Genomic DNA, 19,162 nt, shown 5'->3' on the forward strand with positions numbered 1-19,162 from the left:
CAGATGCAAATCGTATGGTGATTCCAACCAGTCTACGTCCAAAAGTCCTTAAACTATTACATGAGGGACATTGGGGCATTGTTCGCATGAAGCAAATTGCAAGGAAACATGTTTGGTGGCCTGCCATTGATGAAGACATAAAAAAGCTAGCTCAGTCATGCAACATCTGCAAGAGCAACAATCCAGCGCTACCACGACAATACCAAAGTTGGCCTACAGCAACCACAGCTTGGGAGCGAATCCACATCGACTTCGCTGGCCCAATATTCGATGCCATGTGGTTAATTTGTGTAGACGCATACTCGCAGTTCCCGTTTACTGTTCAAATGACATCGGTAACAACCGCCAACACAATCTCAGCTTTGTCTTCAATTTTTGCAATCGAAGGATATCCTAAGACTATGGTCAGCGATAATGGACCGCAGCTTACGTCTGAAGCATTCAAAGAGTTTTGCATACTCCATGGAATCAAGCATATAACAACAGCACCATTTCACCCAGCCTCTAATGGATTGGCTGAGCGATTTGTACAATCTTTTAAAATTTCTGTGAAGAAAAATATTCAGGAAGGTTTGCCTGTACGAACAGCAGTAACGAAATATCTTGCTTCTTACAGATTCACCCCAAATGCACAAGGTAAATCTCCTGCTGAGTTAATTCACGGTCGTTCAGTTCGCACCGTATTAAGTCAACTTTTCGAAAAGCCTGTCGAAACTAAGCAAGAGCTGACAAAATACAGCACAAATCAAAAGGTATTTTCCAGAAATTTCTCGAGGGGAGAAAAGTGGATCGAAGGCACTATCGATCGACCAATTGGACGAATGCTGTACGTCGTACGTACATCAAATGGCTTTATCAAGCGCCATTTCAACCAAATCAAACCACGCATGTCAGACAACACGTCCGAGCACAACCCGACTAAGTATTGGTTCGTTCCTGAAATACCACAACCAGCTCCTTGTTCAACACCAGAATTACAAGAAGACCAGCCAGAAACGCACCACGATCTTCCGAATACCATTCAAGAAACTGTTCCTGATTCTGGTGAAAATGCAGCAACGTCGAATGAAACTCCAAATCGAATCCAATCTTCGCGACGACGTTCTGGTATACCTGTTCGACAAAGTACAAGAGCTCGTCAGGAAGTCAATCGGTTCAAGCCACACGATTTCCGAAAATCTAAGAATTAATTGCCGTTTATAATTTAAAGGGGGAGATGTGTTATGTATCATTTAAAATCTAAAATAAGCATTTCCCAACATTGTAAAACCTAGTATTCCTTAGATATGGTAACATTGTCATAAAACATCAATAAACGGTCAGTCTAGCATAAGCTCTCAAGAAGAACACGCGTACCTCTCTTCTGTGGACACAACAAATAAATTCAATCTGATTTTGGTGATAAAAACTAAAATTATTGAATCTCATTAATGCATTTTCTGTTTTCCAATCTCATTTCCATTTCGTCCCATTTCCCACTTGTTTTAGATTTTCCATAATATTTCTGTTTCTTTCTACTGGAATATTATATTTCAATTCAATAAAATTCCATCACATTTTGTCATTCGAAACTAAAGACATTTTTAATTTGTTAAGATACACAATCAGTAAATATCAGTAGATTTTATTTCATTACTTTGCTTTCCAATCTTTCAATTGAATACAATTTTTAGCCCATTCCACATTTCATTTTTGTTCTGATTGTCATTCCATTTTCAATTCGAATTGAAATTCAATTACCATTTCTGGAGGTGAAAAACTTTGTCATATACATTATTTTTCCTGTTTTTTTTTCCAAATGTTCATCTTGTGATTTTGTTGTTTAAAAGAAAAGATTCAAAATAAATCGATTTCCTCAAGTTGGTCAACATTTTTTATGGACACGTGGTCTCTTAATTATATTGGACAACAACCAAAAAACACAACCAAAAAAGAAGTGAGAAATAAAATTTAGAAAAAGTTTTAATTTTTTTTTTTTTTACTTTTTATGTACTTTGTATGTTATTTGTTGTAGTTGCTGTGGTTGGTCTTTTTCTCCCTCTCTTTCTCTCTCTCTCTCCCTCTCCCTCTTTCTCGCTCTGGTTTCTGTTGATTGCAACATGACGATAAGTTTTTGATAAATTTTTGCGATGTGCGATGTGAGGTTGCTCTGAAGGAGCTTTTGACAAGTGGCTACCATTTTTTAATGTCACTTTTTTTTTTTTCGTGGCCACCGCCAATTCTGATGTTGGGAAAGAGATAGGAAGAAAGAGTGCTAGAGAGGGATAGCGAGTGTTTTTACTGCTCAATGGAGCGTATATTTTGAAATTGAAATCATAAGAGGCAGGCAGAGCAATGCCAGTGGCAAGTGGCTAGGCATGAGGTTGGGGCAAGTGGAGTAACTGCTGGCTGGCTGGCTGGCAGGATGTGCAGAGTAGAGAAAATGACAGAGCAGAGATGAAGAGCAGTTGCTGTTTATCTCCCACGTTGCTGACTGTCAGTGGATGCTTGCTTCATTGAGTTTTATGGAAAAAACGCGGCCAGATATTGTTGTATATAAAACTCTGTCGCCTTTTTTGCCTCTCCCGTTCCCACTCCCACTCTCAATCTCACACTTTCTCTCTCTGTCTCTCTCGCTCGGGCTGAATGTTGTCTCTCTGGCTGTCACTTGATGGCAATCAGGGGCCAGCAGAAAAACTCATAAAACACAGCAGCCCAGAAGCCGCTGGGACCAGAATTTAAGCCGTTTAAGCGCTCCGCACAAAGTGTTAAGTCTTTTACTTTGTTTGCATCTCTCTCATCTCCACCCGGTCTCTCTACCCGTCTCTAGTCGTTCCTTTCCTTTCCTTTCCTTTCCCGTTTACTGTTTGAATGCTTTATAATTACATTTTATGTGCCAACAGGTGCAAACTCCCCCAACTTGCTAGCACCATCCATCCATCCAGGAGCCCCGTCGGCCTTCGTTTTGTGCTTATTTAGTTTCCACTTTTATTGAATGCTTTTCATTCCTTTCACTTCTCTGGCTTTAGAGACTCAATACCATGGAGTTTGAGTTTTATGGTCTCATCTCCCATCTCTTTACATTCATTCTTCCTCGTAAAACAAACATTGAGATTGCTACGAAATCAACTCGACTTGCAGATACTCTACATTAAATCGTTAAGGCTTCTTGTCAAATGTTTCATCTTGTTCCTAATGCCTTCAGTAAGGGTGAAAAGAAATACAGAAACGTGAGAGACAAATCTTTTCTGAAGGGCATTCGTATTTAATTTTCCGTTTTCATTTCATTTTCATTTGATGATTTAAATTATCTGATTAAAGCCGATTGATTGTCTGTTTGTCTTGTGTATGGGATGCTGATGAAATGTTGACTTAATTAGCTAATCCGATTCGATTTCAATCAATCATCGAAGGCTATGTAACATTCAAATCATATCAACTCTCGAACACACACACACACACACAGAGAGAGAGAGAGACAAATCAAATCATATCAAATCAAAAGAAAGTTGACTGAACTTTTGCTTCTTACAAGCTCAACTTAACTGCATCCTTTTTATTTTTCTATCTTGTTGTATTTGAAGTGAGGGAAAGTGAGAGGGAAATAGGGTTTCCGCATCCTTTGCTTGATTTATCCCAAGACGATTTATTTATGATATACTGTGAGGGGAAGGCCAAAAAAGTTTTCGTTTATTTTTTTTTGTGGATTAAATTGCAAATTCTCCTAACATTTACTTGTGTGTTTGTCTGTGTGTGTGTGTGTGTGTGTGTCGGCCAAGTGTTTGCTTTTGCAATATTAATTTGAATGGTAATACGAACAAGCTTGCAGCAGCAGTAGGACTCATTCGGCCAAAAGGACGAATAAAGTGAGCAAAACCAAACAGAATTGTGTGCAGGACGGAATGGGGGGGGACGGGCAAGAAGAAATTTCGCTTCAAACTGGTTTGTAATTATCACATTTAGGAAATTGCAAGCCAAGCTTAACCGCAAAATGTGTGAAATTCCAAACTCGAGTGGATAAACCAAATAGTTGCTTCAATATTATCTCTTTCCAGCCCCCGCACAGTGCCTTCTTCAAATTCCATTCCGCCTATAGCCAACATCTACTATTTATGCATGTATGTGTGTTGGTCTCTCTCTGTGTGTGTGTGCGCCCCAACAATGTGTAATTAAATACTCTTGCTGAGGTGACCCACAATAAATTAAACGATGCCAGCAACAACAAGTATATTTCAACTAAATTTTATAATACCAAAACTAGTCGGCCAAAAATAATGAACCTCAGAAATGGATAGTAGCTTGATATTTATGTACATATATGCATATCTTGTGTCAATTTCTATTCCGAAATTCCTACAGTATTTTGTTATTAATGAGACATTTGATAAATTTTGACAAATTAAGCTCCTCCTTCTGTATATTTTCAAATGTTTCAAAACATTTTGTGTTCACCTATAGAAATTAATAGAATTAAAATTCAGCTTGAATAATTTTAACAATTTATCGCAAGTGCATTTCAATCGATTTTTTTTTTAAAGCTTTCATGCAAATAAATTAAAAAGAAACTATAAATTCTTTGTTATTAGTTTAACTTTCCACTCCAACCTCAGAAAAGGTGGAAAAAATGCAAAAATTTTGCCGAATAAATTTTGTTTAATGAAAACCAAAAATGTCACCCACGAAATATGCAAGCCAAAGTATAACCAACTTGGGCAAATCATAAACCCGAGTTTAGGGTAAGGGGAGGAGATAAAAAGTGTAATTGGATACATAAATATTTCTAAAAGTACTTAGTACTTTAAACCTAAGAGACATTGAGGCTGGAATTGTTATTGCTCTTGGAGATTCCATTAAGTAGTTCGATTTGCTGCACCTTTTTTTACATTTTATTGATTGGCTATTCCGTTGGCTTAGTCAAACTAAAAGATAGTTAGAGATAGATAGAGTAAGTAGTTAGTTAGTAGAAGGAAATAAGCATAGAAACCACATGCTTTAACTTTTGCTTTAGTAATTAATGCTTTTTCTTCTCATAATGTTGATTACTTCAAGTTCATAAAAATTATTCGCCCGCTTGACTATATAGATATATATTTCCCAAAGAAAAGCCATCAAATTTGGCTAAGAAATTCTATGGCAAAGTCAAGAGCAATGATGGTTAATAAAATTCTTGTGCATTGTGCGGTGCGCTAAAAAGTATGCTATGGTCTTAAGCTTAAAACATTCTGGCGCGCTTTCTTCCTCACTGTCTCTCTCTCTCTCTCTCTGTTTCTGCGTCTCTCTTTCTCATTGAAAGTAAATTTTATTTCACACACTTATTTAATTTTAATTTTTCTTTTGCCATTTATTTTACTTGCTGTTTTGAAACATTTATCATTTCAAAATTAAACTGAACATTTAAAATGTCTTTTTCACCCTGCAGGCGACATCCAACAACAACAACAATAATCAGAAACAACGATATACAACAGAAGGGCAGCAGCAGCAGCAGCAGCAACAACAAAAATAACAACAACTACAGCAAACAGCAACAACAACAACAAAACGCTACTTGTAACTAAAGTGACATGAGGCCTTAACAACAATAACTACAACAAAAACAAGAGGAACAGGAACAACAAACAAAAACCGTAGAGCACTAAAACCCAAATTACAAACAATTAAAAAGCAAGCACCCAAAAGGATCCTAAAAACTTCTACTTTCACTCCCCTTTCTGCTCCCTAATCCAGAAGCCGCCTGCAGACGCTTGACAAGAAAGGCAGGCAAGCAAGGCGAAATGTGAGGCACAGCCAGTCAGCCAGTCAGTCAGTCAGGCGGAGGCACTGAAAACACCAAAAACAGACATAACCCAAGGCAAAAACATTTATGACCAACTAAAACTGAATAACAACAACAACAGCATTAGCAGCATCAGCAGCAGCAGCAGCGGCCAACAAAACGCGTAGAAACGGTGACGAGTGGGCAAGCGGGTGGGTAGATAGGAAGGAAGTGGGGCAAACAGCACAAAGGACACCAGACACCAGAACGACTTCCACTCTCCTATTTCTTAACCCCATACAGCTGTGTCTCTTTGTGTCACATCCACAACAACACAAAGGCACAAACAAAAGGCGGCAATAAAAAACATTTCGCATTGTTTGCTTTGCTGCTTTGGTCCACCCAAAGAGCAGAGGAGTCGGCGGAGGAGCAGCACCATAGGAGCACACATTTAGTTCTTTCTCTTTTTTTTTTGTTTTCTTGTTTTGTTTGGTGCCTTTTGGCTGGCATCGCCTTTGCCCCACTCAATTAAGCTCACTAAAAACGGAGAACAAACTGAAACCAGACAAACTCAAATACAGTCAACTGGCCACGGTAACGGCCACGCCTTTTGGGTGAATAGGCGTGGATCCGTAACCGTATAGGGACAGCGGACAGAGGACAGCAAAGCAGAGAGTTTAATGTCACAATGAAACTGAGCGTGAGCGCATATCGGGCGCATGCATCCGCACACAAGAAAATCCTCTCGAGCGGCTATCATTCCCAGCTCAATTACGGCAGCACTGGAGCCGGAGCATCTGCGGCCGCATCGTCGGCGGCCTCAACATCGGCCACTGTAACAGGCCTTTATACGGTAAGTGAACCAAAGTGACCGACACTGTCATTGCCAATGTCAGGTGAGAGCAGTGTCTGTGTGTGTGGGTGAAGAGGTCAATCTAAAATTATGGGTGTGAGTTAGTAGTAATTTGCCTAGTTTTACGACAAAATTCAAAATGGTAATCAAAATATATTAGCAGGATGTCTTTCTTACTACCCTTGCACACACACCCACCCACACACACACACACACACACACACACACACACACACTCACACACAGTTACACTTTCATAGACATTTTTGCCCATAATTACCTATCTAGAGTTTAAAAGTTTAATAAAGTTCAAAATGTTGTTAGAGCTAAAAGCAAAACTTTTATCATACCTTTGAAGTTCATAAATTAAAAGCAACAAAAAACAACAACAACAACAAAACGTTGGTAAAAATATGAAAAATATAGTTAGGCCTGGATGTCCATCATTTCAGTCAAAGGATGCTAAAAGGACCTAATTACATTAAAAACTTGGCAAAACTAATACTAAAATACATTAAAATTTTACAAACTAAAATGATAAAGTACCGGAAGCTTCATTGCTTAATGAAACATATTAATATTATTACCAATATTAGTTAGTCTCGAGTTGTGTGATTTAGTTGCCATTTATATTGTTTACCTATCGATTAGTTAACTTTAAAACTAGAGAGTTGAGACTAAGAGTTTAATAAATGAAATTGAACCCGTTTAGGTTAAGCAAGGAACAAAAAGAAGCCCACATAACTACGAAATCCATAGTAAAACACTTTCGGAGGCAACACGTATAACGAGGTATTACTGTATTAACGTATAATGAGATGATTTTGCATTCAGTTCAGGCTAAAATATCGTTCGAAATTTATTAGTTGCTAACCATTTCATCATCATGTCATGTTTGGTTTGATTTGTGACATGAATTTTCCTTGGTTTCTTTTTTTTTTTTTTTTTTAGGGTTGCTTGTGAATTTTTATATTCCAAATTTTGGATGCCCCATATTCATATTCATATTCATATTCATATTCATAAAAAAAACTGTAATGATTATAGGAGTATGCAATTCGTTTGCTTATGTGCTATTGCCATAAAGATTGTGGTGAGGCGGTGGCTGGTGGCTGTTGCCTGGTTTATGGTGTTAGGAAATTGAGGCGACGTGGTTTTTATGTTGCCAAGGTTTGGGGACAGAAACTAAGAGAGCAAGAGAGGCAGAGAGACACCCTCTGTCAAAATTTATCATTGCTTAATCAAATGAATTTCATAGAGATGTTGTTGTTGTATACACAATTTTATTTTTTGGCATCCCAAAAACTTTTTTTGGGTATAAATTATTATGGCATGTGGTATGGTATGGTATGGTATGGTCCTGTTACAGGATCCCCCTATTACCGCACAATAAATTCCAATCAAGTTTTGTGGCACATTTAATTACCATGGAGTTACACAGTGAAGAGCTTAGGCCAGCATAGCAACGATTTGTCCCAAACTAATTGGTTGCAATGATAGAGATAGAAACACATTGAATTGGATATAGAAATGGGAATACATTCGCAAAGAATATGTACATATACATATGTATGTATATATAGAAATGTTATGTGGCTAGAAACTGTGTTAAGGGATTTACCAGTTTTCGGCAATTAGACAACCATTGAATTTGTCCCATTGGAAGCATTGTGAACCTGGGGCCAACAACTTTTTGCCACAACTTCTGTTGGCTCAAGTCAAAGTGTTGTAATTTTAGCCATTCCTAATGCCATAAAAGAGAATGTTACTACCAGGGTAAATAGCCTCAACGATTGGGTGCGAATTGAGTGGAGTTTATCGACTCTCTCGCTCTTCAATCTATATGCCTAACTCTTAGTCTCAGTAGTTCTTCATTCTGTGGGTTTACTTACTCAATTATCTTTCTCGAGTGACAAAAAGTGAATAGAGATAGAGCTAGAGAACGTTACTACTTTCTACAGTGGTAGAAAGTGTTTAGCATTTATCTTTCTCTCTTCACCCTCTATCCATATTTATGTTCTATTTCTCTCTCTCTCGCTCTCTCTGTTCCTCTGTGTACTTTCCATATCTCTACACATTCTATCTCTCTTTATTCTCAATCCCTCTTCACTTTTCCTTTTTTTTTCTTTTCTCTTTCTTCTTGTTTGTTATCTTATATGTCATCTTTATTAGTCACTCTTCTTTAGGTTTTCTTTCTCTTCCTTCCTTCATCATCATCAATTTGCTGAGTAGTTCTTTACTGTTTCCAAGCTTTTGCTCTACAGCTGATCTTTTCTTTACTTCATTCTCTTGGCCCTTCTTGTTCGACTGTAATTCGCTTTTATGTTCCCTTTATTCTTCTGCTTTTCTTATTCGCAATTTACTCAGCTATTGGTCTGTTCCTTCTGTTCGTCAAGAGCATCAACATTATCATCATCATCAGCAGGAGCAATAAAATGTAATTTTAATTACCTATTATCGCCACATCCTCCACATTGTTGTTCCCTACTGGGAGCATTTTATGGTTGCGTGTGTGTCTGTGTGTGTGTGTGTGTGTGTGTGTATGCGTCTGGGGTGTGTGTAATTGACTGCATGAGACTGATGCTTAAGGGGAAATTTGCATAATTCTCTTAATTGTGGATGATATTGATGTTGATGACGTTGATGCTAATGATGATGATGATGATGATGATGATGATGTTGATAGAGATGAGGATGGATAAAGCTCTCTCTTATATACACACACCAAGCCAATTGTATTTGATTGCCTAACTAATTTCAGATGGATACGCACGAGCATGAGCATGGTAAATTTCCCAAGGATATGGCACGCAAAATGCAGCAGCATGGCGAATGCAATAGCGATACGGATGTCATCAGTCCAACGGGTACCAGCAGTTCCGGTGGTGGCGGTGGCGGTGGTGGCGGCGGCGGCGGTGGTTCTGGTAGCGTTCCCAGTGGTGATGGCTATCATAAGCGGCATCATCATCACCATAAGGCGATGATGGCATTGGCCAATAACGATGATGACAACAATAGTGCGGTGCATTCCTCCGATAGCAAGAGTCCCAGTCAGCGGTAAGTATTTTGAAAGTCTCACACGGCATTATACACACAAAGAAACATACTCATACTCGTGCATACACTCAAACATACATACAAGTACATTAAAAACAAAAATAAAAAACCGCGAAAAATTACCCACCCCCCTCGACAAAAGAAAGAAATGATTGAATAATATATAAACTCTCTCGCCTGGCAAAGAAAAAAAAGGGATGAATTCCGATGTTGTCCCTTTCCGCCGTTCCACGTCTTAAACCAATTGTGCTTATTGTGCAAAATAAATATATTCATAACCGTGCATTAACTCACACTTAACCCACACATACATACATACATACATACAAACATCACAAATCCATATACACGTATCCACATCCCGTTTCTCAGAACATGCCGTTAGCATAAATGTGTAGCATACTTTGTTGGGCTTCGCCTTGACAGCTTTTCGTAATTGATCAAACGCAATTGGAGTACATTTAGTAGGTTATACGTATCTGCCGTATTTATAAGCGATATGGCTCGTTCTATTCTATGTGTTTAGCTATATACATATATACATATATATACATAAATGTGTATGTTTATTTAAAAAACAAAACAAAAAAAAGTATCTTTGCAAGTATTTTAAATGGTTATAAGCCAAATTGAGCATTTTGGCTGCTTTTGCTGTATCCTGATTATTAACCAAATACAGTCTATTGTCTCTCGAGCCTTGCAAAATCCAAAATCAAGGCTCTAAAAGGACAAATATATGTAGTTTGGCTCCTGCTAAGGCCAATTACAGATTGCTTGCTCTAATGGCAGTCAGGAAGCACCTGAAAACTGCACGAATCGTGCAGAGACAAAAGATGTCCATGAATTCAAAACATTTGCCTCTCTGTGTGTGTTCGATAATGGAAATGGCCATCAGTAATTATAGCAGCAGCAACAGCAGTATTCATGGCACAATCAGTCACTAGCCTGACAGAAGTCTGACAAGTTACGTGAACCATTGGAAATGTGATCTACTCGTATGTCAATTAATTACCCTATATAGTCATCGATGATTATAAGTACCTGGAGGTAGGCATTATGCTTTCACAGTAATGCCAGATTAAAAGCTTTCATTACTCATTACACACAACCACACAGATAATTAAATGACATAATAATATAACAAAAAGTTCTTAAAATTTAACAAATTATTTTGTGCATACAGAGAACATTAGTAAATGTTAAAGTTTCATTTTCCATTTGCTAAATGAAGTTAAGTTTTTCTAATGTGACAGATCCGCCTACAACAACAACAACAACAACAACAACAACCACCAAACAAGGCATAAACAAAACAAAACTTTGCCATTCCATGGGTTTTATTTAGGTGTTGTTGTTGGTTCTGTGTCTCTGTGTGTGTGTGTGTGTATGTGTGCTTATGTCAGGGATGTGGAAATTGGCAATGACAATTAGCTGAGATTTCTATGTCACAGACACGCACACACAAACACAGGCAGACACCGACACAGAAACAGACTTACTCTCATTAGCCACAAAGTTGACAACTCTTTGGACTTTAGGTTAAGTGAATTATCTCCGACCCGACCCACTCACACACCCACGCAAAACAAACCCGCCTATCCAACAGACACACACACAACACTGAGAACATTTAACAGCAAAAAACGTGTTTTTCTTTTTGGTTTTTGGTTTTGTTTTGTTAACACAATTGAAGAAAACCAAACTACTTAAGCAAACTTGGTATTTTTGTGTCTTTGGGAATAATAACGAAAATGAAAATTTGAAAAATTCGAATCGAAAGATCGGCCAACTCATCGCAGATCTGTGCAGATCTAAGTAACAGCAGTAACAGTAACTGTACAACTAGTTTAAGATACACAGAGAGGGATAGACTTATATTGACAACTGGAGAGCAGGAACAACCCCGACAACGTCGTCACCGTGGTGGCAAGATGGTGCGACTGCACTTGAATAGCCCATCCTCTGATTGCAGCTTGCAGCCAACGTTGCAAGGAAATGGACGTGTGCTAAGCTCCTCATCGAGTTCAATCCAATTACATCATAGAACAAAGACCCTTTCATCGTTTATAAGCGAGCATCCTGAAGAGTTGATGATAGCCAAAGCTGATGGTATTTTAGTTGATAACGGCACAGCACAGACATTTCATCAGGACCAGCAGCAGCAGCAGCAGCAACAACAACAACAACAACAACAACAACAACAACAACAACAACAACAACAACAGCAACAACAACAACAACTCACCAAATGGAAAAGTCTTAGGGCCGTAATGGCCTATTACTGTTCACTGCGTCGCATTAAGAGGAATGAAAGAATAATATTTATTCATATATCAAAAATATACATATATAAAAAAATAAACAAAGAAAGAATTGCAATATGTAAACGTATATTCATATATATATATACTATATATTTCTCTCTCGTATATATCTTTTGCATTTTGTACGTGCGTCGGCGTACGACTGTGTGTGCGTGCGTGTGTGTGTGTGTGTGTGTGAAAATCAATCCCTAAAAAAAAGCTACAATCATAACTAACTAACTTTAGATCTATCTCTCTCTCTCCTCCTCCTCTCTCGCCATCTCTCTCTCCCATCTGATCTAACTAATATCTAATTAACCATACTAACTAACGCAACTAACTAACCAACTAATTACTAATCCATTCATCGAACCAACCATCATTCCCACCAGTTTGTAGTGTATATGATCCTGTGTGTAAAAACTACTACTTACTTACTACTTACTAAATCATTTGATGTGTAAGCGAATGCAGTCCTTTCTCCCTCTCTCTCTCTCTCTCTCCACACTTTCTATCTTACTCTCTCTCTCTCTTTCTCTCTATCTCTCTTTCTCTCTCTCTGTCTCACTCCTATTCAAAGTAAAATTTTCTAATAATATCAGGGGGAAAAAAAAATGAAGGAAAGAAAAACTGTTGTCTCGTTCTTCTTGCCATCCTTTATATATAAACATACTGAATACATACATATACATATATCTCACTTTTGCTATAACTTTTTTCCGCTTTTATGACCGTGTGTGTGTGTGTGTATGTGTATGTGTATATAAGTCATGCGGTTACTTTGTTATGAAATAAGTTTTTCATGATGGTTCAAAGTGAATGATGTTTGACAGGGCAAACAGTAGAGATATCCAACTTCACATAAACTGACAGACAGCTTAGGTTTCACTTTCCCCGAAATGGGATACAAACTCTAAATTCTTCTCGAAAATCAGTCATATAAAACTCTAAAAAAAAAGAAATCTAAGAGTTGGTGAAAAGCAATAATGAAGAAAAAAAAAGAAAGAAAATTAAGCCGAATAAGAGATAAATGATCTTAAAAATTAAAAGGATTTCTCTTAAGTTTCTTCCTTATCTCTATATATCTCAAAATATTGTGAAAGTTTTGCAATTATTTGAATTTGCTTTTAATCGAAAAGAATTTTAGAAAGATCATAAATCTGTTGATGATAAAAATTATTGTTAATCAGCTTAAATGCTCCACTGTATAGTAAACTTGATTTTTATATATATATATAGTAAATATAGTATGTGTGTTGGGTAAGCAGGGGTCACCCGTCCCCTCCCCCTTACCGTATTGTATTCCTTGCTTCACCCCATCGTTTATACTTTTGTCCTAGTTTTTAGTTCATTTTTGGCCAGGGCAACTTGCAAAAGTTTTTCGGCCAGAGAACTAAACAAGTTGCTGCCAAGTAGGGGCTAAAAGTGCCAGAGCAAACACACACACACGAAGACAGACAGACATACTGGTACACTTATATAGTCATACACTAGCTTCTATGAGATGTGAAGTTTCACGTGGGTTGGGGGAAAACAATCTCAGCAAACAGCAAAAGTTAAAGTGGCTTTTCTTTATGTGCGAGTGTGTGTGTGTCTAAGTAGAGGGACAATCGATATGTTTAAGCTGACTGCTGCAATGTAGGCAAACTTCTGATACGCAGACACACACACACACATACACTGAAAGAGAGAGACAGATACAACATGCGCCTATGCATATGCTACAAGACTTTTGCTTCTGTTTTGGCATTGTGCATGGAAAATGAGGCAAAATTTTGCCCTAACCTTCGTACCGAAGCGTCGCTGGCATCGCCGCCATCTCGCATCTCGTTGACTGACAACTTACAAAGAATTTGAATTTAGAAAATTGTAAATTTATGTAGAAACCCCGAGCAAACAAACACATACACACAGCCAGACTATATCCTATATATAGACATCGCACAGAAAGGAGAGATAGTCGATTGAGATGGTAGGCGATGACAAAAATTTATGCAGCATTGGCTGGAAACAATTTTTGTTTGGCTGCCAAAAGAGCATGCCAGGCGCCTGCACATGCATATTCAGTATTCTCTCCCCTCTCCACCCCACTCCACCCCATCCCTCTAAGGAGGAAGTAGTCCCCAGCGTATTGAGTTCTTCTAGTGCTCTAGTCTTGGTGTCTCTTTGGTGAGGTAACTAATTCACTTACAAGTTTCCCCCTATCGAATTCATTGTTCGATTTCTGTGTGTGTTTTTTTGTTGTTCTATCTGTCGTCATCTGCTTGGCAATTGTATTTTGATTTAGAGCTACTTGAGATTCCAAATGCATAAAAGAGGATAGAGAGGGAGACAGAGCGAGAGAGAGAGAGAGAGAGTAAGACAAGTTATATAGAAACCACAAGAACCAACATTTTACTGCATTACAACAACAACAAAGTTTCATTTGCTCTCCAAGAAGTTTTTTGATGGCTAAATGTATTCCATTTTTTGTTTGTTTTCGTTTCTCACTTTTTGGCATAACGAAAGCTGCCAATTTCACACAATTTACAAACATATTTTTTGGTCATTTGGGTCAGTTTTGTAGGTCACTCCTATGGGATTATTACCTGAGCTTATGGGATTTTACCTCAATTTAAAACCCTTGGACACACAAACGCATAAGCACAGTGTGTTTCGTGTTGCTAGAAGCACTTATGTGTATTTTTTTCTATCATAACTTTTCGTTTACTTAAACATATTTAGGCAAATTTGAAAATTTTTAAAAGTTATCACACTCAACTTTCAACTTTTTTGTGTCGTATTCAATTGAATGTAACTTCCATTCCAATACTTATATATGAGTATCTAATATGTGCCCCTTAAAGTATGCAATGAATGGAAAAGTATACCTTATTATTTATAATTTGTCCGTAAATAATATTTGCTTGGGGGATTGTTTTCCTGAGCCACATGACTCTTCAAAATTCTTTTATATTTTGTTGAAAAGCGAATGCTTTTAAAGCTTATTGCATACGTTAGAGGGCAAAGTTGCTCCATTTCATATAGCTTATTTAGTTTTGTTGTCTATGGCTCTGACCTTCCATCAGAAGATCTATTTCATTGCCAAGTCCTAGACTTCTATATCGAAATGAAGGAAGCTTAATTTGTACACTTTTATTAAAGATATTTAAATATTTATTGTTAACTGAAATATTCATTACAATTAAATGGTAGCACATCCTAATTCTACCTCCCTCCTACTCTCTCTCTCTAGCTGCACTCTCCAATGACCACTTCCGTTAGGGATAATGACTGGCCAGAGAGTTGGTTGGTTGGTTGGTTTGTTGGCCGATTCAAGTGGCTTGTCGTAATTTAAGCATATATATATATGCTTTTTTTGTTGGTCGTTGTGCTTTTGGCCAGGTCATGCGAACTGACAGGCCGCAAAGTAGGCAACAAACAACAACTGGCCATAAGGAGAATGCGTTAATTGAAAATCAGCTTAGGAACCAAAAACAAAAAACCGAATACATCGACAACCATCGACATGGACAGTCATTAAACAATAACAATTTGCTCTGGGCCCCGATGTCCGATGATTTGTGGTGCAATAAAAAATTCCATTTAACCAACAAAAACCCGTTTACATTATATTTACTGTGTGTGTGTGTGTGTGTGTTAGTTGGTTAACCTTTTGTTTGGGGCACGAACCCAAAGAAATCGAATTGGAAGGCAACAAGAAAATGGCTAACCAAACCAAAAACTAACAAGCTCATTTTCAATTTATAATAAATCGAAAGTCCAGCACACAACATAAAAGGTAATGTTTTTTTTTTCTTCTACATGTATGTATGTGTGTGTGTGTGACTGTGTGTGTGTGTTCTTATCGTGCAGCAAGCCTTTTTTCCGCTTGATATCACTCAGCTGCCATGGCCCGCATGTGGCCATAATGGGTCTCCATCTCTCCTTCGTCCCTGGAGGGGCAAGTCAGCAAAAGGAAAAGAACCCCCCAAGGGAATTGTCTGTGAATGAGTGTGAATGAACGAAAGTGTCTCCCTATTTTGCCACTCTTCTCTTGCCCCTTTGTCTATCTCTCTTGGTTTCTCTCTCTCGCTCTCTCTCTCTCTCTCTCTTGTTCTCTATCTCTTTGTGTCACTGCCTCTTTTGTCTCTCTCTCTCTCTCTCTCTCTTTGTCTCTCTCTCTCTCTTACACTTGCTCATATCTGTCTCAACTGTCTCTTTACAACTTACTATACAAAATACTACATAGCATTATTAACAAAACAACAACAATATATATATATACAATCAAGAAAAAAAACCAAAACCAATCCAAAAAAAAAAAAAGAAAAGAAAAGAAAACGAAAATGAAACTTTCACTCACAACTCGTTTAGGAAATCGCGTATCGGAGATGGAGCTTCGGATCCAGATTCCGATTGGTAAGTTTATTTTTGCTTTTTCTTGTGTTCAAATTTGATTATTTCTTTTTGTGTTTTTTGTTTTGTTATCATTGTTATTATTATCATTACTATTGTTGTATAATTTTCAAACACACACACACACACACACTCACATACAAAGACACATTTACACACAAAAAATACACTCAAAATGCTAAGAAAAATGATTAAAGTTTGTTTTGATTTAATTTTCAATTGTTTTTGTTTGTTCGTTTTTTGTTTTTGGTTTTCTACGATTTCGTTTATAATGTTAATGATGATGATTATGATGATGATGATGATGATGATGTCTAAGATCGGCATGTAAGCGCTTCATACAAATTTTCAATTGCGACAAAAATACAATAACAACTACAACAGAACAGCAACAATATATACATTAAATACAATCAAAAAAAAAATAAAGAACAATTTAGTAGAGTAAAAAGGTTTGGTTAAACAAGCTGGGACTTTCGCCTAAAATCCTAACAAAAACCTTATCTCTTACCTTACAACTACACACACACACACACACACACACACACACATATACACACAACCTGTAAAAATAACATACACACACAAACACACATATATATATACATATACGTATACAAATGCCTAGTGGCGCTTTTTCATTTGCTTTTCATTTACATTTTTCATTTGTTTTAGTTTTTTTTTCAAATTTTTTTTTTTGTTTTTTTTGCATTTGCATTTGCAATTTGCTTACTTTAGTAGCACAAAATAAATTACCAAAAAAAAAAAAAAAAAAACTATAAAAGTCAGCAAAACAATAAGAAGACAATCAGCTGTAAATATGTAGTAAAAAAAAAACACTTAAATTACATATGTAAAAAACATTGACATAACAAAAATATAGTCTACTTTTTTGGCCTTAAATTAAGCAGAAAAATGTCCCTCCATTGTATATAAATATCAAGAGAGTTGATGCAATAATAAACCACAAAAAACGAAAAACAATTTACACATAAACAATTTTTTTTTTTAATGGCAATTAGTGACAAAAAAAACCTCTCGGAGCTTGGATATGAAAATAAATTTCCAATACGAATTAGATGGAAACGCTTTAAGAAAAACCAAACCCAAACTCAAATTCCCACTAATTTCCCTCAAAATTTCCCAAATTTTCCAGTAGACATTTACTTTAGTTTAGTATAGTTTTAGTCTGCCTATATTAGTTAACACACACATACATAAAAACATACATACATATATATAATCAAAGGAAACTCTTACAATTAGCTTTCATTTTCGGTCCTTTACTTTTAATTTTATTTTTCTTAAAGAATTTAAAGAGGAATATAAGTCAATTTTCAAACTTTTAGATGAATTTCATCTTGTACTTTAATTATATATTTTCCTTTTAGTGATTCCATTTTTAGTTTAAAATTAAAATTTATTCTTATTGAACGAATTGAAATATTTTTGTATAACTTTTCAAAAACGAAATTCAAATGGAAAAGTAGTAGAGGTTTTTCAAAACTTAATGGCAGTTCTAATAATTTTGGACTTTCATCTTGAGTTTTCAAAGTGGTTGGGCAATTTTGAATTTATAGAAAATGCCTTGCCGACTTTCGATTAAAGTTTTGTGTAATTCTATTATTAAGGCTTATTAAGTTAAGTTTAATTTAACAATTTTAAGCTTCAAGTAATAATTTCCACAACAAACCAATAGAATCATTTTTGCAATTTCTTGAATTTCGTTATTCCCAAATATGAAAGTAGGTACATATGTAGTTTTTTTATTTTGTTGTTTTCTTTCCCCCCCCTTTTCTTGGCTTTCCAAGCTTTTATCACTTTCTTACTTTCACTCTAGTGAAATGAAATCTGTAAGACAAACAGACCACACATACAAATATACATGAGACACATGAAAAAAAAAGCCAAGCAAAAGGCAAAAACAAAACTCATTTTCGTCCTTAACTGAAAATCGAAACCTCAAATATTGCTTCCAATTCCAAATTCTCTCCCCATCGATGACAACGCCTACTACTACTACTACTACTACTGCTTACTACTTACTACTACTACTACAACTTATTTTCGTTAAGCTAAATTTAATTTTCCGCCCACTTGCGCTTTTTTCGATTCAATGTGTTCCTCTTTCTCTTTCTCTCTCTATATATATATATATATATAGTGGCTATATATATTTACCTCCTCTCCCATGTATATGTATATCTGTTCTCGTTGTGTTGTTTTTGATTTTCTTTTTGTTTCACTCCTTATTACTTATTATATTTATATTTATTATTATTATTATGATTATGATTACCCACTTATGTTGGTTGGTTCTGGCCGGATTTCGACCCATAACAAATGCATTTTCCAGCATATTTATTTAATGTATAATCGATTACACACATACACAAAAACTAGTTCATACATACATATATTGAATTTAGTATCTATGCCTAACCTAAATCTATGTACTAACCCATAATACGAAAAAAAAATTGTTGAAAACTTTATCAATTTCATTTGAATTTTTTGTTGCTTTTAGCATGGCCGACCGACAAATGTTTTGAGAGATTAATATTCAGCGAGTCATCATCCTGTTTCATTTCGTTTCGTTTCATTTTGTTACTGTTCCGTTACTGAGTTCCTGTCTGTGTCTGTGTGTGTATGTTTACGTTACGGTTTTTTGAGTTTCCGTTTAAAATGAATAACGAAGAAATTCTTTTTCTTTTTCTTTTTCATTTTTTAGTTTGTTACCATCTCCTTTTTACATACATGTATTACATATTATAGTTACTCCTAGTGTTTGCCTGTGGCCCGTTGTTCGACCGTTCT

The 19,162-nt window shown here is 36.4% G+C and overlaps 1 protein-coding gene across 1 annotated transcript in view; it reads left to right on the plus strand.

The window, feature by feature from the left end:
* The window catches only part of LOC6641152 (serine-rich adhesin for platelets), a 48,885-nt gene that overhangs the window by 17,564 nt on the left and 12,159 nt on the right, over nt 1–19,162 (plus strand). The window contains exons 2-4 of the mRNA XM_002064116.4: nt 5,399–6,587; nt 9,349–9,644; nt 16,304–16,348. Of these exons, the coding sequence (XP_002064152.2) occupies nt 6,423–6,587; nt 9,349–9,644; nt 16,304–16,348 (506 nt within the window). The 5' untranslated portion in view covers nt 5,399–6,422. The remainder of the gene's footprint in view (nt 1–5,398; nt 6,588–9,348; nt 9,645–16,303; nt 16,349–19,162) is intronic.

The sequence above is a fragment of the Drosophila willistoni genome (genome assembly GCF_018902025.1).
Source record: "Drosophila willistoni isolate 14030-0811.24 chromosome XL unlocalized genomic scaffold, UCI_dwil_1.1 Seg141, whole genome shotgun sequence".
In the NCBI taxonomy this organism is placed as follows: Eukaryota; Metazoa; Arthropoda; class Insecta; order Diptera; family Drosophilidae; genus Drosophila; species Drosophila willistoni.